General features: G+C 43.1%; 1 protein-coding gene across 2 annotated transcripts; it reads left to right on the top strand.

Annotated features, from left to right (window-relative positions):
- The first annotated feature begins 201 nt into the window (after window positions 1-201).
- ERGIC3 (ERGIC and golgi 3) lies at window positions 202-24232 on the top strand. Of its 2 annotated transcripts, XM_090152340.1 has the most exons (14): window positions 202-356; window positions 432-502; window positions 581-668; window positions 1398-1517; window positions 2584-2677; window positions 3740-3905; window positions 5400-5457; window positions 11829-11843; window positions 15362-15393; window positions 15993-16089; window positions 17341-17405; window positions 20435-20571; window positions 21530-21585; window positions 23406-24232. In XM_090152340.1, exons 1-14 carry the CDS (start codon window positions 269-271, stop codon window positions 23483-23485), a joined length of 1167 nt encoding a protein of 388 aa, XP_090008466.1. In that variant the 5' UTR covers window positions 202-268; the 3' UTR covers window positions 23486-24232. The 2 variants fall into 2 exon arrangements, with proteins under 2 accessions (XP_090008466.1, XP_031461529.1); XM_031605669.2 differs by lacking the exon at window positions 11829-11843.

The following is a 24232-nucleotide window of genomic DNA, read 5'->3' as shown; positions in this document are numbered from 1 at the left end:
ACATAAACAGGAGGGAGATCGGCTTCTCACACAGACAGCGACAGGCCAAGGGGAACGGCTTTAAACTGGAAGAGCTGTAGCTCAGGTGTGAATGGAAGCTGCCCACCCAGAGGCGGTGCAGCCTCGGCGCCGCCGCCCAGAGCTGCGGCTCCCCAACCCCCGCAGCCGCCCGAGGCCGCGGCCGCCCAGCCCGCCCCGTTCCGAGGCGCTGCGCTGCGGGCGGGGCGATGCCCCGGAAGGCCGCAGTGGTTCCGGGCCGCGCGGCGCCATGGAGTCGCTGTGGCGGCTGAAGCGGTTCGATGCGTTCCCCAAAACGCTGGAGGACTTTCGGGTGAAGACGTGCGGCGGAGCGCTGGGTGAGCGGGCGGGCGGGGGCGGCAGGAGGCGGGCGGGCGGGGCGGGGGCTGACGGCCCTTCTCGTGTCCCGGCAGTGACGGTGGTCAGCGGGCTCATCATGGTGCTGCTGTTCTTCTCGGAGCTGCAGTACTACCTCACCAAGGAGGTGAGTGGCGGGCACAGGGCGGGGAAAGGGGCTTCGGGTTTGTCTCCCGCTGCATTCGGGCTCTCTGTTTTTCTCCAGGTCCATCCCGAGCTGTACGTTGACAAATCGAGGGGAGATAAGCTGAAGATCAACATCGACGTTGTTTTCCCGCACATGCCCTGTGCCTGTGAGTCGAACCGCAGCGATGCGGTACCGCCCTGCCGGAGGTTCGCTCCTCCGGCTGCTCGCTGGGGGTGGGACGTGAGCCCTGCGCGGTGCTGGAGCTGCTGGGGGCACGCTTAGGTTGGGCAGCGTCGCTGCTGAAGCGTTAGGGTTGTTTGGAGCCGCTGCTCTGTGCCTGACTCCCACTCACAGCACAGCAGGAGGTGTTGGAAACCTCTGCTGTTCCCTGCAGAGCAGCCGTCGGCATTACAGCGCAACGCGTTGCCGGCAGGCACCCCGTGGTGCTTGGATGCCAGGCTGAGGCCGGGGCTCCTGGATCATCCTTGTGAAAAGGGGACGCAGGAGAACGTGCTGCTGTTGGAGGGGGGGTGAGAGGACAGAGGAGGGCAGTGCTCAGCTGGCTTTGAGCTTAACTCCCGGGCTGCCGTTTGCACCAATGAGTTTTCAGGAGGAAGGGTTTGATTATTTGCCTTTAGGATTTCTATGATGGTTGAAAACAGTCACACCTTTACATTAAACACTGCGTTTGGAGCAGTCATTTAGGGTGCAGACACAGTACGTTCCATTTTCTGTAAGTTGTTTGGTCCCAATAATGCGTCTTCATCCAATTTTGGCACATTCTTATCCCCTGCTAAAAGATTCTGTATTTTCACTGGTTGAATGCTTCCTCAGATTGCCACAAGCCGTGAGAAAGGTGCTTTTACAGACTGCTTTCCTTGCTTGCTGGTTTCAGATTTGAGCATCGATGCAATGGACGTAGCAGGAGAACAGCAGCTGGACGTGGAGCACAACCTGTTCAAACAGCGTTTGGACAAAGCTGGCAATCGTGTGACTCCAGAGGCTGAGAGACACGGTAACGTGCTACTTTATGAATGGGTGCTCTTGTAGTCTGTGTTACTTGTGCTTGTTTTGACTTTCAGTGACAGCTGAAGAGTACTTGAACACCATAAACTGTTCAAGAGTTTATAGCATCCAAATCTATTAAACTGACAGAGCAGACAAACTCCTATTACACTTGTTGCTTTTGTAAAGTAAATCTTTACCCAGTCACTCTGAAACTGACAGGGCGTCGTGGATGGATTTCAGGAGTGAAGCTGCTGATGGTCTTTTGCTGGGAATCAAGCAGCTGTGCTCGCAGAAGTTGAGTTTGCTTGTATCGTGCAGTGACTGGGCTGACAAATGGGACAGTCTAGTTAGAGGAAAGAGCATTTCTCTAGGAAGAGCTCCATTGACTCAACCTTTCAGCTTAAACTTACACCTTATTATGCTTAATTCACGTGTGTTAATACACACATGATGGAGTTGTATCAAATAACACTTGGCCACCTAAGCCCTTCACCTATGTTATTTCCATACCATGGCTCATCCTTGCACTTTCGTGCAAACCAGAAACAATTCTGGGGAAGTGCTGTGATCTCACAGCTGTCCTTAATTTTGCTTTTCCTTTCCAAAATGTGAGGTTCATGTTACCTTACTGTGAGTTAGTGTAGTTCTGTATGTCAGCACAAACTGGATTTATTGATTTGTATCAGTAAATACAACATCAGATGTGATGTTGGAGGGCAAAACTAAGCCAAGGGCTGAATAATCACTACGTGTGAGCATTTTTCTGGTTGTCTGGGCTTGTGGTGATAGTGTCCCTGTCGTGTAACTCAGCAGCTTTTCTGTATTCAGAGGTTGTGGCATTGAAATTTGAAGCGTGGGGATGAAAATGGCTACTCTGTATCCAGTTCTCTGTTAACCTGTCTTCATTAAGCTCTGTGATTGTAAGTTGATTGATAGCTGTTTAAATTCAGCTGTAGCAATATAGGTCTTAAATGTAGTACAATATACTCAAATAATATGTGGTGCTATTTGGAGGCAAGACAAGACACTGTTTCTAGACGTGCCTCTTCACTTGGAATCCTATTTTGTTTTAGAGCTGGGGAAAGAAGAAGAAAAAGTGTTTGATCCCAATTCTTTGGATGCTGATCGTTGCGAGAGCTGTTATGGGGCAGAATCAGAAGACATTCGGTAACCACAGACCTTTCTGTATCTTTTTAGCACTTGAGGGAATACTTCTAAGTTGCATGCCTGTTTTTTGCAGGATGTCTGTGAAGTTTGTGCAATGAAATCCTTTGTGCTCTGAGAATTCTGACCGTTGTGCTCTTGTTAAACCTTGTGTAGCTATGTATGTAGTGCTTAAGAATGGACAATGAAGTTCTGGTTTGTGTACATCCATGCTCAGGGTCAGGGTGACACTGCTCACCATCGTCTGGGATGCCTTGGTATAAAAGTAGTGATGGCTCTGCCTTCACACTCCTGCTGCAGGCTTTCCATCCTTACGTGAGCATAAACTCGGTGTGCACTGCTCACACAGACAACAGGTGTCATGGGTCATTTGTGCTCCTCATTCCCCCTCCCTGCAGGTTGCTGTAACAGCAGATCCTTGTTTGGGCTGTAGGTCCTGAGTACACTCCAGTCTTATTTTCTATCTGATGATACATTGTTTGTCCCAGCTCTTCTGTTCCCTCAAGATGTTTTTTGCATTTTGAGGGGTTTTTCTTTATTCCACATAGCAAAATGTGGAACTAATAAAAATAAATGGTTGTTTTTTGTTTCCTTATTTTCTTTCTTCTGGTGACCAAAATGTTGTCCAGAGGTGGAAAAGTATTGAAGAAGGTTTAACGTTTTGTCCAACTTTGACAATCATGGTTTAAAACCAGAGGAAAGGAGAAGAGAAATGGGCAAATGCTTTGTTCACTCAGGGAAACACAAAACTACTCAGAAATGTGGGACCCTGGTAGGTTTTATAGGAAATTTGTTTCCAAGGAGCAGCATGGCTTTCTAAATGGACAAAGATCTTCTCAGACTTGAGAACCATTTTAAAATGGCTTGTGCCCTTGCATCAAAAACTCAACAGATAAATCAGAAAGCTTGAGCTTCTCCAGAACCATTAGGTCAACCTTCAAGATCCAGCTCACAGTGTTTGCTTTATCGCTTTGGAGAAGAAGCGGCCACCAAATATCTGAGTCCTGAACAGAAGCATCTCTTTTTTGTGATAAAGATACTAAGATGGTACTTGTGCTTTTGCAGATGTTGTAATACTTGTGATGATGTCAGAGAAGCATACAGGCGGCGTGGTTGGGCCTTCAAGAACCCAGATACCATCGAGCAGTGCAAGAGGGAAGGGTTTAGCCAGAAAATGCAAGAGCAGAAGAATGAAGGCTGCCAAGTGTATGGTTTTCTGGAGGTCAATAAGGTGAGAGATGAGTTTTGTTGTATACCTGCACCGTGAGGCTGAATGTGAGAAGGCAGAATCTGGGTGTTCCTCTCCTTTTCCAGCTTTAGGTGTTCATGTGCTGTGATACAGTAACCCCTGGGCTCAACAAAGTACTTGCAGCTGTAAAGAATTGAGGAAAGGCAATGGGAAGGGAGTAATCCCATTTCATTGTGTGGGCTGTAAGAAGAATGCAGGCCTGGAATAAGCTTGGCTTTTTTCTACCATCTATCTAGCAAGTCTTTCTGCTGAGGCTTTTGGAGGAGAGGTGGCTTCTTTAGGGTTACGTAGTCCAACCTGCACGTCAGGTCTTAAAGCAGACATTACCAGTGGATGCTGGATGTAATAGGAACCAGCAGCTTGCCAGCAGAAGTGTTGAATAGAGTGAAATCTTATCTTCTTTTAAAAGAGGAGAAGCAAGAATATTACAGCTGGTTGTCAAAGCTGAAATTGCTCAGAGAGGAGTTTTTTGTAAATGATATATGAAAATTAAGTGCAAGATACACCAGATGACTATTTAACTACCTTCTCATTTGGAGGGCATCCAAACCCAGATTCCCAAGCACATTCTGGAAATCAGCCCTGGGCTAATCTTTCATATACAAGTATTTGCTTTTTCCTTTTCATTTTTGGTGTGGTTTTTTGTTTTTTGATTTATTTTTTTTTTAAACATCTTTATGTGTTCTTTCTGTAGACAGAATTCTTTATGTATAGGGAGTAAACATGCTGTATACAAAGCTGGGTACTGTGATTTGGTACCACTTTGGATACCAGACCATTAGAGGGCCATTTGTCACCAAATGTGATAAGCAAGAAAGACTCATGCAGGGACAGGGAGTGGGTGTCACCAGGGGAATTTCTGGTGCCATCACTAAACTCATCCTCATCAGCTTTGCAGGGGTTTGCACAGATGCCAAAGTGTAGTGTATGGTTTGGGACACTGAGAGCTTCCAGGGGACTGTGTGTACAGCTGCTGGAAGTGCATGTGGTATCCCTTACAATTCCTGGATGTAGTTTTAACAAACTGATTAGTCCTTTTATTTTTGCGACCAGGTTATTTTCGTGGGTGTGTACATAGGATCACTGTAGTTTATTGTCTTGAGTTGGGGTTTTTTTTTTCATTTGCTTATAATCTTCTTCACTGTCCCTCTGTTATTTCCTCCCCTCCTTTTCTGTGCTATCTTCTTTTAGGCAGTTCCCTCCCAGAAAAATTAATTCCTCCTTCTTTTGATTTTTATGTCTACTAAAAATAATCTGCATAAAACAGATTATTACCCACATCAGTAATTATGGCTTTCAGCATGACTGTGCCTGTGAGGAACAGGGGAAATAGCATCTGCTGGTAGTGTCACCTGGAAAGGCAGCTTGCTTGATGTATATCTAGTTTAAAAACCCAGAGGAAAAAGCCAGCACCTATATGGCTGCTTTATGTATATGGATTCAGAACTTTTAATGAACGGTGACTGTCTTCTGCAGGTAGCTGGAAATTTTCACTTTGCACCAGGAAAAAGCTTCCAGCAGTCTCACGTACATGGTAAAGTATTTTCTTTTTCTGTTTATTGTAACCTTTTGTTTCTCTGTGTATCTGAGCATTGTCTTGGGATGTCTGTGCGTTGTGATCCGAAAGAATAGCAGCACTGCTTCCATGGGGAGGATGTTGGAGTTTTGGTACAAAATTTTAGAACTATCATGAACAAACAGAACATGGGGATGGAAGGGTGTGGGAGAGGTGAGTTCCATAAAACTTCACTGCTCAGCTCTGCTGTAAAACTTGGCTATGGCATTAAGCCCAGGACCTGAATATCAGTATCTGTGGGAGGGGTATTTGTAGAACATCGAGGATAATTTGAAAGCAAATCAGCACTTTATTTATATTAAGTTGTAAAGAGTTTTGTCCTGTATACCTAAATACAAAGTGTCCAGAGTAGTAATGATAGTTGATTTATGCTTTTTGTCTTTAGCTGGAATTTGGTCAAAAATATTTGTGGTTTAACAGAATGTTTTCAGTTCCCTTGATAAGGTTTTCAAAGCCTGAAATTTCTGGTAAAGATTTGACAAAGAGCTTTGATTTTTAGCTTGATTTTTCCCTACTTTACCCTTCATTATAGTGTGATCTGTTCCACTGAGGTAATGCTCAGGGGGAGATTGCACTTTGTTTGAGTAACTGTCTTTGAAGAAAAACAAACCAGGCTTTGAGCCATTTCTACAGATTAAATGATGAAGCATTTCTGTGCAAAAAGCTCCTCTGCTTTTTTTCCACATCAGTCCTTATAATTAAATGTGTCACTTCTGGCAGAACTTGCACTTAAAGCAGTGTAAAAGCAGCAGCCTTCCTGCAGCCAGCATTGACCCATATGTGGGTGGGGGCAGGATGGCTCTCGTCTTGTGTGCAATGGAAGTGTTGCACAACTGTAGTGAACAACTGAGGGCCACAGTGGGTGAGTGCAGGAACAGCAAGAAAGGACTCTGTAGTTACTGCAGACCTTTTGGAGGCCTAGTTCAGAATGTTGCTGTTTTCAAGGGCAAAGAAAAAGAGTAGGAGGAAAGATGTGGGGCAGGCAGACCTTCTGCTTTCTGGCTATTCTTTCACATTAAATACTAAATATGGCCTCTGATGATTTTCTGAATGTGCAGCAGGCTCAGAGCCTGTTTGTTCATAAATGAAGCTGAGAATGTTTTTGCCCTCAATATAACTAACATCATGTCTTAATTAGTTTTTTGGTAGTTTACAGAGAGGAGGAAGGTTGGGTTTTTTTTGTTGTTGTTGTTTATTTTTTCTTTCCTTTTCCTGTAATAACAAATAGCAAACTGAACTTGTATTGGTCAGTGCCTAAGAGAAGTCTGAATATTCTGAACTGTTATTAAGTAGAATGAAAAATAATAATTCCACTGTTAGGTCGTAACTGAGATGACTGACAGAATTTTTGCTGCTCTCTTCTATTTCATACTATTTTGAACCAGTAGAAAATAGGAAGGTGAACACTAAGTCAGTACTGTGGGAAGTGTTTTCCATCACAATGCTCTCCGTGCCTGGTGGTGGAGGGGCTGTGCTGTTAATCCAGCTGATGGGTAGACCTGAGTCCATACTTCTGTTTGATGGTGTTCCTCAATTGCTGAAGCTAGCAGACTGACTTGTCAGTTTCTTACACTGACACTCTCCTCCTTTCTTGAGAATTCCTCTAGTTTAACACACCTCTGGATAGGGAATCTGTACAGGCATCTTCTCAGCAAAGCAAAAGGTCCTGTTCAGAAGTACTTTGTTAACCTGATCATAGATATAGTTCTGATCTCAGCTTCTGATTTAATATCACGTGCTTACTGTTAACACCCTCAAAACCTTCTCTCCTCAGTAGAAGTGAATTGAAATCGCTTTTTTTGAAAGTAGATTAAGTAATAAGAGGGCATATAGGACTAACACACACACATACTAAAAAGAACTAGTACAGGATGAGGTACAACTTGAATTCTATTTAGTTATACTAGCTTTAATTGCGTGTAGCTCAATCTTTGTTCTTTTTTTGGTTTGTTTTAGTAGTTGCACTGGGTTAAATGTAACCCAAAAGAAGCTTGTTTTTCCACAGATGATTAATGTCTTATTTGGGCTTCTTTTTCCATGCACACTTTTCTCTTCTTGCTTATATTTTTGTTCTCATAGAATCAACCAGGTTGGAAAAGACCTCCAAGGTCATCCATTCCAACTGCCCACCAGTATTTCCCACTAACCCATGTCCCTCAGTACAACATCTAAACGTTTCTTGAGCACCTCCAGGGTTGGTGACTCCCCCACCTCCTTGGGCAGCCCATTCCAGCACCTGGCCATTCATTTGGAGAAGAAATTCTTCCTAACATCCAACCTGAATCTCCCCTAAGAGGCCATTCCTCTCACCCTATTGCTGGTTACATGGGAGAAGAGGCCAACCCCCACCTCACCTCAGCCTCTTTACAGGGAGTTGTAGGGAGCTCATATACTCATGTTTTGTCCCCAGAAATCATTTGCCAGAAGACTTTTTTAGAATCTTAGGAGAGATTTGAAATCATTAATTGGATGTGTGAGGAATATAGGTTTATAAAAAAAAAAAGTGGAGCAGCCTTGCCCAGAGTTCATCCCATTTCTCACATCTCTAATTTAAATTGTTTGGCTTTGGCTTGTGAGAATTTCTTATATTTAAATAGAGAATATCAGAGGAAATCAGAGGTCCTGTTTCGACTAGAAAAAAAGATTGAATTTCTATTAAAGTTTGCTAATATTGCTTAAATATGGCAGCCTAAATGTACTTAATTTCCTAATCAGAAGAATCCTAACAAGTAGCCATCAAAATCAAATTATCAACAGTTGATCTCCTTTTTCTGTTTTTATGCGTTTTTAAATATTTTATGAGTGGATAATCCTCATAAGGAGACCTTCTTAAAGAGTTCACTCACATCAGATTTCTTCAGTTTGATCCACTTTGGGCTATTTTGAATTTCTCCCTGTCAGTGTGATATGTGTTCATGTTTTAAGGCAGGTTGGTGTCGACTGATGGGAATCAAAATTTTGAAAGAGGCAGCCTGTGAACCTCATGCTGTTAAGGGACACAAGTGTATCTTATTGTTGTAAGGGGACATCAGTGTTCAAACTGTATTTCACGTGTATTTGTGTTAATGATTTCTCATACAAATCAAGACCCTCACGTCTGAAGCTCTCAGAAGAATTAATTCTCAATTTTATAAATGTGACCCCAGAAGTGTGTCTTGGATGTCCTTGTATTCTGGCTGTGTTTATGTCAGAGGACCTCTGATGGTCTCTTGGTAATCTTTTTAGCAGTGCTGGACATTTTCACGTTTGAACAGTTCCCCTCCCTGTTTTATGCACTATTCATGTATCTGAAGGAAGTAGAAGTGCTGGAAATGCTGAAAAACAAAAACTGTGTTTAAAAAAGTTTGTTCACTTTGAAGAAAATGTTATTTTGTCTTTTTTTTGTTTTGCTTTGTTTCTGCTCGCATGAATGTTAAATCCAGGTGAGATTATTTCACTTCACTTACTGTTGTTTGTGTGGATGCTTTTCTGTGCTTGCATGTAGCCTTTTTTCATGTTCTTTTGATGCTGATTCCATATTTGTTCATATGTATCCAACCTAAATGAAAGTTACTGTGCACAATTGTTAAATACGGCTTTGCTTTTGTTTGGTTTCTCATAATCCCAGGCCAAGAGGTATGATGTAATTTGAAAACTGAGGGGTGGTGTGTTTCTGTCCTGTGTTAACTGATAAGAAATGTCAGGCTCTGCAGGGTTAGTGCAGGTTTTGTCCATCCATACTCACGTTTTTGGTGTATCTAAGCAGTGACACTGGATTATTGGAAGCACTGAAAACTGGCTGCTTGAAAGCTGCACTGTGGTGCTCCATCATCAGTGTCAGAGAAGACTCCTCCATTCCTGAATGTCATCCTAATGGTCTTGGTTTATTCCTCAGACACTGTGGTCCAGTTGCACTGGGACATCCCAGGTTGTTACGAGGACTGAAGGAAGTTATGAGGAGGACTGAAGTGCTTCCAAGTAGACTTTTTGGCACTGAAATTGTGCCAAAAGTCCTGACTTGCTTGTGCCAAGGGAAAAACCAAAGTCAAACATCAGTGATATCTGCAGTCTTCTTTTCCTGCTTGTTCATTGGTACTAGCTGAGTTTAGGCTTGTTTCACTGTTGTCTACTTCATAGGCCTTGGATCCTGAACTGGAATTTTCAGGTCTAATTTATGTAGGATACTTAAGATTTGGGGAAAGTTCTCTTTTCACTCATGCCTTTGTAAGGACAGCCTCCAGCATCAGCTGTGCCTGTTCATGGTCCTGCATATCACAGCTGTTTTCTTTGCAGCAGCTCACACCTTTCCTCAAAGAATGTTTTCTATCTCAGGTGGAAAAAAAAGAAATGGTTAAATGATTAAATTAAATGATCTAGTCTTTTAATCTCCTGAGCAGCCATCTCCTGCTTTGGATATGGAACTTTGCAGTCAGCTTCCAGCATGGGGGAACTTTCTTGGTGGTAGTTTCCTCCAAAGAGGTGATCCTGCTGTCACTTTCTTCCTCCTTGCTGCATTCCTCCTAATCAAGAGGAAGCTGGGGCTTCTCGTCATCCTTCAGACTGTCTTTGGACCATTCTGTTGCAGGGGTGTGATTGTCACTGTTTCTTAGGGAAGACATTCCCCATCATTCTGTATTGACAGCCAGAGAGACTTTCTTAAAATATATCATTTGATTCTTTCAGAAGCCTAAAAAACACTGACACTGATGACTACATTCAAAACATTCTGTCTTTTAAGACACATTTCCAATGACTGTGACAGATTCTGTGAATGAAAGCAGTTCTCAATGTGATCCACATGTTGTACTTACACCCTACGTGGTCAACCGGAGGAAAGAGGTTATCTTTGAAGGCATTTTTGTGATTACCACTTGTTTTCCTCATTTGTGGTAGATTTATTCACTACTTTAATAGATTTTTTTGACAGTTGAAACCTATATGGAAGCATCCTTGGACGAGACCTGTAGAATATCTTGTTTTTCGTAGCTTCTAATGATTTGAATTTTGAATTGCAAAGTGGACATATAGTCTTTGACTGAGGACTGATTGTCATTTTTTGGTCCCTTGCTATCTTCTCATTGGCTGCCAAGAGCAGGCCAACTAATTCTTTCTGCTGTCAATTGCAGCCTCCTCTTCTTCTCCTGTCCCAGAGCCCTGCTGGTTGTGGGGCTGTGCTGTTGCACAGGACTCTACAGACGCCAGGACCTCAGCTGAGCTCTTCTTTGCCCATCAACTATTTTGGAAAAGAAAGTGGGAACCAAAACCACCATCAGTGAATTTCATCATGGAGCTAGAAATCATCTGTACGCTATTCATCTCTTCCAAAGTAGTGTTTGCTGGAGAATGAATAGTTTTCATCCCCAAACTGAATGTTGGAGGCTGAGATTATTATTTCATCCTCAGAACTGCTAAGGACTTTCCTTTTTACATTGGTAAACTCCTTTCAGTGTTTGTGTTGGTGCTGAAAGACTCAAGTCTCGCTCATCTGTAGATGGACCAAGCATTATTTCCAAGATAATGTGTGTGGTTTGGAGACCACAAAAGTGGTGATTTCATTTCCCACTGCACTGCCATCTATCAGAGCTGAGGTTTGTCAAGCAGCTGTCTGGAGGCTCTCTATACCTTCCATACCTCCTCCATAGCAAAGCCTGTGCTGTCACAGAAGCACTACCAGCAGTGTAGCATTTGGCAGAAGGGGTGGAAGCTGTGAAGTATTCAGAGGCCCATCTCCTTGCAGGTATAAATCTGTGAGTTATTGGTTAATCGTGCACAATGTGAGTATACAGGTGAATGGTCTCTTGAAACAACAGCAACAACAAAAAAGGAGGTTGCTTAACAAAAGTTAGTAAGCTTTGAGATGTGCTGCCCATGCACACGTTTCCCATCTTTCCAGGTATTCACCTTTGCTGGGATCTTGGAACTGAATGAACAAAAATGTTGTGAATGTAAATGTTGACAACACCTGGATAGCTTTGGCTGCTGCCACAATGGCCTTTCCTTTACCCTGAGGACTTGAAAGATTAAGTCTGAATACAAGCAGCAGTGCTGTGTGGCATGCTGTGTTAGAGCTTATATTAAGAAATTTGGACATCCCATTGTATTTTTCTTTTTGGTGACTAATTCCTGCATTTTTGTTTTTCTCTGTTCCTTTTTAAATGACTGCTAGTCCCTGTGTTAGGCCTTTGGCTAGCTAGGGAGTCTCTTTACATGGCCTAGCAAGTGCACCAGCAAAGCTGTTGTGCTTCTGCTCTTTGGTACAAGTTTTAAATGCTGTTGTATCTGACCTTCTGCTTTTCATTGTAAAGATCTGAATATTTCTCTTTTCTCTCCCACTCTGCTCAATTTTGCAGTGCACGCTGTTGAGAGTAAGTGTTGCTTTTTTTTTTTTTTCCCCAAAAACTACATACTACAGTATAACCCAATTTCTGTTATTTGCTGTGCCCATAAATCTCCTTTGGGAGGAGCTGTTGATAAAGGCTGGGATTTGAGCAGATTTCCTGAAAGCTAAAAAGAAACCCATCTCAGGTCATTCATCTCTGGTAATTGAGGTCACCAGATGGGAAAGGTTGAGAATCTTTGTCTTACACACAATTTTAATATGTCACTGTGAGAGATAATATATTGGTAGGTGTTCTGTGCAGGTGGTGTAATTGAGGGGCACGTGGTGACAAGTCAGAGGGAATTCTGTTTTTTGAAGTCATATGGGATAATTCTCTCATTTAATCTCACTTGTGCAACAGGCTGGAGAACTGCTGCTGGGAATTCATTCACCAGCCCTTCTGAATACTTAGTAGAAGGTTTTCCAAGGGTCTGTAAGGCAATGGATTTTTCTGAGGGTGAGAGAGTCCTGGTGATTGCAGGTTGAGATGTGGTGTTTCCACTCACTGGTAACATCTGGTGGAAGGCTCAGGAGCTGTGCTCTGCTCATCCCCTCCCCAACCTGCAACACGTTCTGTGCTGCTCCCTGCCTCAGCACCCCTTCACACCACAGCCTCATCCTGCTCATCATGTTTACGTACGAGCTTTTTCTCCCTGCAAATCCATCCCTAGCATGAAAATTGATGACCTCACTCATTTTACAGCACCACGTTTGGGTAGTTGTGTCTTGAGCTTTTTCCAGTTTTAATGCATTTATTGGCAGAGTCCTTAATGGCAGTGAGTGCTGTTAAACCCAGCAAAGGGCTGAGTTGCAGAGTCCAAGGAGCTCTGTGGTTGTGCAGGTCAGAAATGTGAGATGGGGAGAACTCTTCAGGCAGACAGCAGCCTTCGAAGTGTGTTACTAAAACAGGGAAGTAAAGAGGTTATATAAAAATACACAGACTTCTTGACAAACCTAAAGTCTCTTACAGGCTTCTTTATTTATGTAGCTAAGCACTTAGCCACAGTTACAGAAGGGAAAGGACGTGCTTATAAGTCTCCTGCCCTAGCTGACACTCTCTTAAGATCTTCTCTTCTATTTCCTTGTTCTGTTTCTTCTCTAAGCATGCTGAATAGGCTTTTGTTAAGCTAACTCTAATTAGCTGTATATTTATCTCCAACCTAAACTGTGTGCATATGTGCTTAGCATCGTCCTTGGTGATCAGAGGTGAATAAACATATCACCTGGTGGCAGATTGGATCCCAAGTTAATGAATTGTGCTTTTTCACAGTTAAAAATCATTTATTGCAAAGGTTTTATAAAGTGAGCAGCTGCTGTTTGATCTGTGGAAAGCATTATAGCAGAGCAGTATGGGGAAATTTTATTTGGAAAAGTCCTGACTTGACTTGAATCCTGCACGACGTAAAGCTGGTGTGATGGGTTAGTGAGCAACTGGTCCTTCTCAAGGGCTTCTCTTGAATGTCTCTGGTACTCCACTATAGCTGCAAGCTTGTCATCCTCACTGGTACTCAGCTCCCTCCTTAAGTGCTAACAAATGCAGCTATTTGAGCTGATGAGCACGGAACTGTAGCAGCAGAGCTGTGGGCAGGAGTGCTCCTGTCCCTTGCTGTGTTGGCAGGCTGTGCCCCAGGGTGTGCAGCTGTGTGTTGAAGCTGATCTGGGTGACAGAGTGTCCTCAGCCCAAGAGGTGCTTGCTGTGGCTCTCTGATGTGATTCTTGACCACAAGGAGGGCGGCAGGGAGTTGAACCATCAAGAGGAAGGTGAGAGGCAAAGACTTCTGGCATTAGGTTGAGTTGAGCTGCAGGTCCAGCAAGGCAGAATCTCCATAGAACTCTGTCACTGACTGAAGGTTGGTTGCTGCTGGCAGTGCAAAAAGCAGTGACACTTAACACTCACTGACAGCTAACCCACTTAGCTTGGCTTAATTGCATAATACTACAGCAAAACAGTGTACTGCTGGAAATCATTAAGAAACATGTAATGCTGAGACCACTTCCCCATTCCTTCCTTTCTCTACCTACTGTTTCATACACATTTCCAAATATTGGGTTGGTTGATTTTTATTTATTTTTTTGTTTGGTTTGGGGTTTTAAGCCCAAGGAGTTCTTTGATCCAGCTGCTAACAGACACAGAAATGATGCTAATGGCAGGGGTAGGTCTGCACACTTGTCAGGGACACGTCATATAGACAGAATCATAGCATCACCGAGGTTGGAAAAGACCTCCAAGATCATTTTGTCCAGCCATCCACCTACTACCAGTATTTTGAGACCTGTGCTGCTCTGAGCTCTTTGTAATACAAACCATTGCCTTAATTCTGATGGCTGCAGCCTTTGTTTCCAAGCTCTGAAAACTTTAGCTGTGAAATGCAAAGGGTTCTCCCCAGATCAGAGCTGTAGGAAGAGGACTGTAGTTCAGGCACAGTGTTTCCTTTTCTAACCATATGGTCTCTGCTGTGCACGGATGTATCTTTGTTGTAGTAAGGATTGTGTAAATACAAGCAAAACTTCTATTATTTTATTGAAAGATGTTATTAGGAAAAAAAAATGAGTTCACGGGGTACTCGTTAAATAAACATTTGTTTTATAAGAGAGGTAGTTTCAATCAGTTCTTTTAGCTTTGCAGCCTTTCTTGTGCTATTATCAGAAACCATTTGAGGGCAGCATTCCTTCATTATAATTATTATTCCTTCACTAATGATGCGTCTGTTGGTGATCTGACTCCATTAGCTCAGAAAACAAAGCAACTTCGGATAAGCCTGGTGGGAGCATTCCTGAAATCTGGTTGTGTTTTCATCCTGACACTGAGGCTTCTTTCTGGCATTGCAGTTAAGTAGCCAACAAATAGAGGGCAGTTCCTTTTAGCAGTGCTTTCCATGGCCCCTTCTGTGCAGGTGTGCTCCATGTGCGTGGTGCTGGCTGTGCTGCTGGCCTGCTGTATGCAGGAGTGGCAGAAGGCAGGTTGAAAGCTGGCCTTTCAAGGGCTTGTCCTTTCGCTGTGTTCTCAGGGCAGGAGTAGCAGTGCTGATGGGCAGGGTGCTGATAGGTGCTCACTTGCTGTTGAGTTCTGTAGGGTGCTTTCATGCAGTGCTGATGCACGTGCTGCCCTCAGCTGTTAGTTTTGTTCTGTCGTGCCTCTGTTTTTCCAGCAGTTAGAGGAGTTCAGCAAGAACTGAAGTGGAGATCAGGTTAGGATTGGGGTAACAGTGAACTTTTCCTTGCTTGACCCCAGGAATTTGTTTTTGCCATATGTTAAGAACATGTTCAGGCAACAGCTGAAATATCTGATCTGAATAGACCTTCAATTACTTTCCTCCATTCTAGCAGTGGGTGGGCAGTCTATGAAAGGACTTGCAGCAGTTTAATCTATCATATGTCCACCTGCAAGCAGGAGAGAAACCCGGGTTATTACTTTTCCATTTTAATCAGCAGTAGCTAAAATAAAACAGGTATGCTTTGATTTTGTAGTCTGAACTACACTGTTAAACTGTTTTTCTGTTACAGTTCATGACCTCCAGAGCTTTGGACTTGATAACGTAAGTGTTTCCAAGATAACTTCCCAATTCTCTCAGTCTGTTTTCCTTCTGGATTTCCCTACAGTTGCCACGTTGGGACCTCAGTGTGCTGATCCCATCTGGCTTCAGGCTGTATGCACCTAGGTACAGTATGGGACTTGCTTTCAGGCAGGGCTCTACAGTGTGTTCTGAGACATCTTCATGTTGCCTCACAAGTCTGCTGCTCTCTTCTTAAGGCTACCTCAATTTTTAATTCTGCTGAATTGGTTGAGGTTTAGTTGTGCTGTGAGGAGAGCAGATGGTACCCATACCAATGGCAGTTGACAGTTTTTTGCTCCTATGCCAGGGAAAGGAGTGGATGGGAGAGCTTGCTGTGTGGGTGGGGGGGAGGGACACAAAGATCTGAGGATTTGGAGTAGAAAATGGAGAAATTCTACATCGTGCAATCTTCCATGAATTAAAAAAAAAAAAGCAAGTGCCTTTTAGTTTACTTTTAGGAAACACTGAGTAAGGCCTGCTGGAGCAACACTCAGAAAAACATTCTGAATGTGAACACAAGGCCCCTTGCTTTGCCCTGTGGATGCTGTGCATTGTTTGAGTTATCAGCATTTCTGTTTCAGATCAATATGACACACTATATCAAACATCTCTCATTTGGGAGGGATTATCCAGGCATTGTGAACCCTCTGGATGGGACAGACGTCACTGCACAGCAAGGTAAGAGCAGCTGAGAGAAATCTTTTTAAGAGTCCGTATTAGTGAGAGTTAGGAGTGAGATTCTCAGTCTTAAACAAGAGCCCTGGCAATGCTTCAGAAGACTTGGACCCCTTCACCTTGTGCTTTTTCTAAAACATATGCTTCCATTCATCTGGAACAAATCACCTGTGCGTTTTGTTCTGATACTGTGATCTTTCTGAAAGATCTCTCTTTTCAGCATTAATGGATATACAACAGAAGGTACAGCACGTTATCATTAAATGCCTGCGTCACATGGGGAGAGTTCTGCCTGGCTAATGTATGCAATAAGAGGTAGCCACAAGCCACAGTATAGAGAAAAAAAGCCTAAGAGTGTTGCTGGGGAGCTGTGGAGTCTGTCTGACCCTGATCTACCTGATGGTAACAGCTGAACAAGTGCCAGCGAGTTAAAAAATAGTGCTCATCTTTGCAAGATAGCTCTTGCTTGCTGGCTTAGGAAGGAAGGATGATTCTCTCCTTATGGTTTATTCACACAAACCTGCTTTATATGCCTCTGCATTGATACGTTATTTAGATGCGCTGCGTTGTGCAAACTTCATCTTTACAGGTATTTGAGGTGTTGTTATGCAGTAACGCTTGGAGACATTGGTGGTTTGGGTCAAGGATTGTTATCCCACCTAAATCTGTTCTTTTAATTCTTTCACCATCTGTTTAGTTGTTGTACCCAAATCAGAGGACAGTGCTTAATATAAAATAGGGAAAAATGAAAAGGTGTCACAATGCTGTTATTTTTCTGTGGAGTAATAAACTCTGAGATGGAGCCCACAGCTGGTTGCTAAAAGACTCTGTATGCTGAAGCTTTCCATGCAGGATATAGCTAAACAGCAGGTAGATTTCTGAGGAATTAGTAGGGCTGAAGATGTAGGCAAAGCAGATTGCAGTTCAAATTTATGTTTATTGTTATGATATTATAGGTAAGAATTACTTTTACAGAAATGAATGAGTAACAGTCTTTTCTGAGGAATTTCTGAGAAAATCAGTTTTCAGAGTGATTGCTATATTCCACATTTCTTAAGAGAACTGAAGGGACAGATATTGAGGACATTAACTTTACTATCATTGAAAGCCCAGTTGCTATTGTGCAAAAAAAAAAAAGGGTTCTTGGACAAAAGCTCCCATGAACGAAAACAGTGCATGGCTGACCCCTCGGATAAACTGCAGCAATTCACAGCTGATCACAGTTATTAATTGTGTGTCTGTCTTTGCTTCCAGCTTCCATGATGTTTCAGTATTTCGTCAAAGTGGTCCCTACAGTTTATATGAAAGTAGATGGTGAAGTAAGTACCTTTTTTTTCCCTTTTGCTTTGACTTGTTATAAAAATCAGAAGTTCAGGTTATTGTTGTGCCTTTTCATGGTTCACTGTGCTCACACAGGAGATGAGTTATGTTATTGTTTATAGATATATGCATATTACACACTCTGCTGTACCATAAGAGGTGAAGCAGCCTCAGCTGATATTCAGCCCCTTTTTGCACACTGCAACATGGGATGGGACCCAGCAATATTCTGTGCAACAGTGTATTTCTCCTCTCCTGTTTTATGTTTGTGTATTTTAGAATTTGCTTATTCCAAACATCCATGTATTGAGATTCAACTGTCCATGAAATCTCTACAAGAGTAATTCAGTAGGGTTAATCAACTTTTCACAGATCTGAAACTTGTCTCTTAGGTTTTCTTCTTGAAGCATAGCAGTTAATCCACTAATCAATATAGAACAAGCAAAAGCCTTCAGATTATGTCTTCTTTCTGCCTCTCTGTCTCTGGTGGAAGCAAAACAGATTGTTCAAACTTGCTTCCTTTAGGGACCTCAGCAAAACAAGTTTCTGTGGCATAATCTTGTCTGTAGTGTTACTGCAGTGATTAAGCAGATCTCCAACTCCATCCCACCTAATTCAAAGAAGCCACACCATTTGTGTCACATTCCTTCATGAATCCTTGTAGTGCCTGCTCAGGAGAAGTCCAGGCACCAAGGAGCAAATGTTTTTTGGAGAGTAACCTAGGATGAGCTCATCTCTAGTTTAAAAGTTTCTCCTTTACCTTTCAAAAGAGGGCGGCTAGATTTCCAGCCCCATTTTCACAATATGCTCTTTTGGAATGAGTAAGATTCTCAAGATGAGGTGAAGATGCTCTGTTCTTAATCCAGCTGAGACAGCAGAAAGAACCATGATTTCTTTCATCCATTTGGAAGCATTTGTTTGGGTTGCCATTATTCTGCAGGGGATCTTGTTTGCTATGGAGGGCTTCTTCTTAAAAAGAACAAACAGATGAAAAAACTGTCAGTTATCAAGATCTAAGCCACTCTGTATTCTTAGGGCAGCAGAATGATGGAAATCACCATTTCTATTGCAAAATAGAAATGCCAAGAGAGGCAGCAGCTCTGCTGTTGTGTGGACTGTGTACCCAGTGTGCTTATCTATGCTGTGAGGAAGAGACAGATGACATGTGCCCCAGTACTTCTGTGGACATTCACACACAAAATGACTTAGCTCCCCACCCAAACCCCAGGTTTTGACTCTCTCTGTGGTCCATGCCCAGCTTTGCTTTAGCATGGAACCAGTTTTCTCTGAGATGTGTGGCTCTGGGGCTTCTTCAGTGCAAGGACTGATCTGCACATGGATCTGCACATGAAACTGTGCCAGAGGTCCCTCATCCTACACAGTCTTACAACACCACAAACCCCACAACAGTGGGTGGCTGTACACCCTCAGGCTCTTCTCACATTCTCGAGCAGTCAGAATAACATACAGCATGTCAACACAACCTTCATGTTGCTTTGGGCACTTTGAAATTGAAATCACTGGCAGAGTATGTCAGAGGCTGTGTAGGAGCCCCATAGATGCAGTACAGACATTAAAGTGAAGCTATCGTAAGCAGTGTGGGCAGAGCAGCCCAACAGTGGATGTAGGCTGTATTTCCTCATCTGGCCCACAGGTTGAAGCTGTTTGAAAGCATTGGTTCTTATCTGAAAAATCCTTAAGTGGACCATTCTTTCTTAAAAACCCTGCATTTCTTGGGCCTATCTTTTTTCCCTGGGAGATGGGTGGAATGAGTTGCTATGAGGCAGTACTGGGAGAACCCTCAAATCATGTTTGAAGCTAGTTCTGCTTGGATCCAGGTCAGCTGTGCAGTTTCTGTGAATTACTGCAATCCCTCAGGTACAAAGGACAGTACGTGTTGAGCCCTGGCCTTATAGCTGTCCCCCAGCCTACCATGGCTTACAGTTCTGTGAGTGAAATCTCACGTGTAGAGCTGTCATTCACAAACATACACCATGACCTGTCCTACGTATTCAGTACTTGCAACCCTCAAATGTAGAATTTGATAAAGAAACTGAATGGTATCTCTTTCAGCTTGAATTGTAGTTTGTATCAGCTAGCTTATTAGAGAAGATAGAACATAATTTATTTGTTTTAATAGCACCAGTATGAACAACCTGTCTAAGAATCACAGAGCACAGGAAAATGCCTCAAGGTCATTTTTGATTTGTACAAAGATGAGCCATTGTTGTTCTTCTGCAACTCCTGAGACTTTCCTTTGCTTATGTATTCTTTCTTTTATTTTTTCTCTCACTCTTGAATGTATACAGCCTTCTCAAACTGCAGATTGTGTGATATTCTTCCCATATCCCATTCATTTCCATCTATTTCCATGGAAATTCATCTGCTAATGGCCAGCCTCTCAGCATTTGATGTTGTCTCCTGATGCTACATATGGGGAGATAATTTTTTATTGTATCATGTGGGAGCTCATGTGCTGGCTCTTAAAGGACCTCAGAAGGTGGCTGATATGGTGTTCATGGACTTGAAACTGGAAGAGACAGTATGAGGTAGAAAGCTTGGCCAGTAGGCTTTGGAGCTCAAGGAGGCCAGCACTGCAGGAATCTGACTTGTGCTCACGCTGTGCATCAGTGCTGCTTCCTGAAGTTTGCTTAGGAGGGCAGCGAATTGGCAGAGGCTGATGTGCCTTTGGGCTGAGGTTTAGAAAGACATCTTATGGCAATTACCTGCCAGCACAGAGCAAAGCAGTCCAACCTAAGGACTGATGCACAGTTCATCCTTTAACTCATTCATTTAAGCGTGGCTTTAGCCAATATGAGTGAATAGTAAATAAATAAATCAGTAAATAATAGTAAAATTAGATCTAGTTCTGCTGGTGCTGATTATGACTCTTGCAGCTGTGATTACTGTCATGAGCCCACAAGAAAGGGACACAGCAACAGTGATGTGGTTCACTGAACTCATGCTTTTAGTAGTCTTCCATATTTCCTGTTAACAAAATGATGCTTACTGCTTATGTTTCCTCCAGGTGGTAAGGACTAACCAGTTCTCAGTTACACGACACGAGAAAATAGCCAACGGGCTGATAGGAGACCAGGGTCTGCCTGGTGTGTTTGTGCTATATGAACTATCGCCCATGATGGTGAAGCTGACAGAGAAACACAGGTAAGAATCATTTCAATGCATTTCATTCACCTTGCGTTGATTTTTGTCATTTCGCATAGCTTAAAACACAACTGCAGGTGCTTGAGAGTCAGCCAGACCCCTCCACAACCAGCAGAGGAAATGGGACCCTCCCAGATACAGTTCCTTTCACTGTGAACATCTGACAGGGATGGGATCTGGGGTTGTCCCATACTACCTGGAATGGTTTGATACAATATCAGGATAGTCTGGTATGATGGTTCAGTCTGATGTCCTCAAAGTCTTTTTTAATAGGAAGACTAATTTTATATAGCAAAGCCAGCGTGATGAATAGATACAAATGCAATTTACCATTTTCACTGTCCTGGAACATCTCACCAGCACCTGTAGAGTTACCCACTCTGATCCAGCTTATTTTCTTTCTATTTTCAGTAGTTTTTCTGCATGTTGTAGTCAGCACAGAACCTGTTCCTTCCAGGTTCTCATTTAATCACAGGCTTGCAATTACAGGAAGACAGAAAGGGTTGTAGCTGTCCAATCTTTTGGGATCATAATGAGGCACAGTTTTTTCTGTACTTTGTAATGTATTGATATGTGTTCAGGGATTTTGGTTTTTCTCGCACAGCAGCCTAACGTGCTTTCTGTCTGAGCAGAAGTGGCTGAAATCTTAGGGATGAAAAGTCCATTCTTTGGGGTTTGTAAGTTCAGTGTGTGCCCCCTGGGGTTGCCACTGAGCTCATTCAAGTGCACTGAATGCAGTGGTGCTTCTCTGTAAAACGTTTTGGTGATGAACTCATTCTGTAGCCGGTAGGGGTTGTTTAATTGTTAAATCTGTTGTCAGTTATTAATATTTATATAATGCATACTAATGTAATATGATTAACATAATGTTAATTATGAGTCAGTTTGTATTGTTACTTATTTGTCGTACTGGTATCAGAGCTGATGATGGTTTCTTAAATTGTTTTCCTCATTCCAGGCCCTTCACACACTTCCTCACAGGAGTTTGTGCCATTGTTGGTGGCATATTCACAGGTACTGCATCTTTAAATCCTTTTTCTCTCTGATTATTTGCCATCTGATTCTTTCTTAACTCTGCGTAGCTGGTTATAAATCCCCCTTTACTGGGGAAAGGTGACTTCAGCCTTCAGGAGGCAATACAGATGTTCTGCAGAGCTGTGGGAGTATTTCATTTTGGTGCTCTGGGAGGCATTTTGTTTTCAAATAATGCAGTCTTTCATTTGCCATTCAATTGTATTTGTGCTGTTTTCCTGTCCAGCTTGGGTCTGGAAGCAGATAGTTTCTTTCATGCTGACCTGAAGCCCATAAAATGAGCCCATGGGCCATCTCAGAGTTCACTAACTGTGTTCCCAGACACAGAAGTTCAAGTGAATGCCCTGCAGGGCCCAAAAGTGGCCCTCACAGCTCCTGGGTTCCTTAAGGAGAGTCAGCTCATGCGGAACCATTTGCATCTCTGGACTTTAACATCAGTATTGGCTTCTGGAATAGCATTTACTTAGTTCCATGCACATGACAGAGCCTAGCCTTGGTCCAGCTGATAACCCAGTGTGCCCTGAAACAACACACTCAGAGACATTCTCATGGAGATTAGGGCGGATCTGGCCGGTGCTGAGCTCTGTAGGAGTCCAGCCACTCTATATCATATCCCTGTATTCCATAATACCTATATCTGCTACATCACACTTGGATAACCTGGTACTGAGGTTACTGTCTATTAAACAGGATTTGTCTGCAACACATTTATTTGATCATGTTTGTTTTCATGGCTAATGCAGGTAAAGGCTTTTAAAAATTATTATGACAAATTCAAGTTTCCTCTATCAGTGACTGGGGCTGACAAGCCACTTCGTGCTGTCTGCTGCCATCCACTGTGGTCAGGCTGTACATGCTGGAGGACAGATCAAATCAGCTGTCTGACAGCCTCTTTGTCACAGCATCAGATTGGTTTCACAAGTATTTTCAGGGCAAAAGATAGTCATCAGGGTGTTACTGAAAGACCAGATAGCAAGATTGCATCATCTACAGTAACTGAAAGAGTAATCAATTCCTATCTTATCTGCTACTCTAGTATTAAAACGTCTACGTTTATGTAGGGCCAAGTAAGCACTTATTTCTTAGATTGGAAGTGCCGAATAAATAAAACAACCCAAGAACATTAAGCTTCACAAAGGCATTAAAAATATCTTTGTTTACTGGCTCCATGTTCTCTCAGGAAGAAGGGAGGGAGCTAGACAGAGTTCCTGTGTTGTGGAAGCCACCGTGACAGACACAGGACTGTCTGGATTTTGTGGTGCAGAAGACCCACTCTGAGCTTTTCTCTGCTCCCAAGCAAGCACAATTAATAGGTTCCTTCAGTGTACTGGTGGGAGAGATTTGGGGTGAACTGCTGCAGTCTCCTACAACGGGTGTCAGTAAAGGGCAGCATGTGTTTTCTCAGGTAGAACAGCTTGCTTTTGAGGTTACTGTGAAATGAGCAAAAGGGAAGCGTTCCCTTGGCGAGCTGGGTCAGGGCAATAGCATGGCACAAAGCTCTCACAATCAGCTTCCTCTCCAGACTTTCCTCACTCACTTGTCAGCAAACATGGCTCGTCTTTGTCTCATCTTTTCTTCTTTGAGACATTGCTTTCCAGATAACCAGTCACCTCTACCCCTGCAGGCTGGATCTCATCTCTCCTAATGAGATGCAGATGTGGGTCTTCTGAGCAGCAGCAGCAGCTGCTTTCTGTCAGGGGGAGCTGGAATTCCTGCTGCTGACAGGAGGATTTGGTTTTTCTTTCTGTGGGAGATGCTCTGTATTTGAGGCTCGTTTGGCTCGATCTCGTTTTTCCTTCTAGTTGCAGGATTCATCGACTCCCTGATTTATCACTCAGCACGTGCCATCCAGAAGAAAATTGAGCTTGGGAAGACAATATAAACAGTGACCTCACCGCACACACACACACAAAACAAACTGTAAGGAGAACTAAACAGGTTTTACAAACTACGTGTGATCCTCCAAGTGCACGTGAGAAGAGGTTTGGAATTACCAGGTGGCCCCAACTGCTCTTAATGTCTCATCATCCGTTGTTTGGCATTGATTTGTGGATGGAACTGCTCAAACCTTGCTGCTCTGACGTGACATTAGCCGTCTCGTCTGGCTGTGCACACCCTACTGAAAAACCCTTTTGTGTCAGTCCGTCTTCATCCAGTTTGCCCCCTGAAAAAGCTGCTGGAGACACTTCAGGAATAACGTACTGTGTTGTCAGGAGATCTGCAATGGATCAAAGTTGTCATCAGAAACCTTTCTGACAACACCATCTGTCTTGTTTTTTAATTGCTCCTACAAATATTTCGGAATGTGCTGATGCTGTATGCCAGACCTCTGTGAAAATGTGCTGAATGCTTTGTGCTTTCCTTCCAGCTGCCCAGGGCAGTGGGGAGGGACCTGGCATTCAGGGTGTGCTTCCTGTACCGTGCAGTTTGCATTTGTTTCAGATTGCTCTTCTTAGGGGAGATGCAAGCTGATGTATGGATGAGGAAAAAAAAAAAAGTTTGGAATTTGAATGAATTTTAAATTGGATTGTGTTGTTTTTCACTTCCCCTCTGTCTCTATTTTGTAATGCAGTCCATCCTGTGTGTTTTGGTAAGGCATTTGGAAGAATCATTAAATTATTTGAGCCAA

This window comes from Phasianus colchicus, chromosome 17 (genome assembly GCF_987193195.1).
Source record: "Phasianus colchicus chromosome 17, bPhaCol1.hap1.1, whole genome shotgun sequence".
NCBI lineage: Eukaryota > Metazoa > Chordata > Aves > Galliformes > Phasianidae > Phasianus > Phasianus colchicus.
Note: the sequence above shows the minus strand (reverse complement) of the source record. Positions and strands in the feature narration are given on the sequence as shown.

Bases quoted from the DNA above. Each gene is read 5' to 3' on its own strand.
- ERGIC3 (XM_090152340.1), top strand. From the start codon at position 269: ATGGAGTCGCTGTGGCGGCTGAAGCGGTTCGATGCGTTCCCCAAAACG. The intron at 15,394-15,992 runs GTAAGTGTTTCC...TTTCTGTTTCAG, and splicing joins AGAGCTTTGGACTTGATAAC to ATCAATATGACACACTATAT. The intron at 16,090-17,340 runs GTAAGAGCAGCT...CTTTGCTTCCAG, and splicing joins AGACGTCACTGCACAGCAAG to CTTCCATGATGTTTCAGTAT.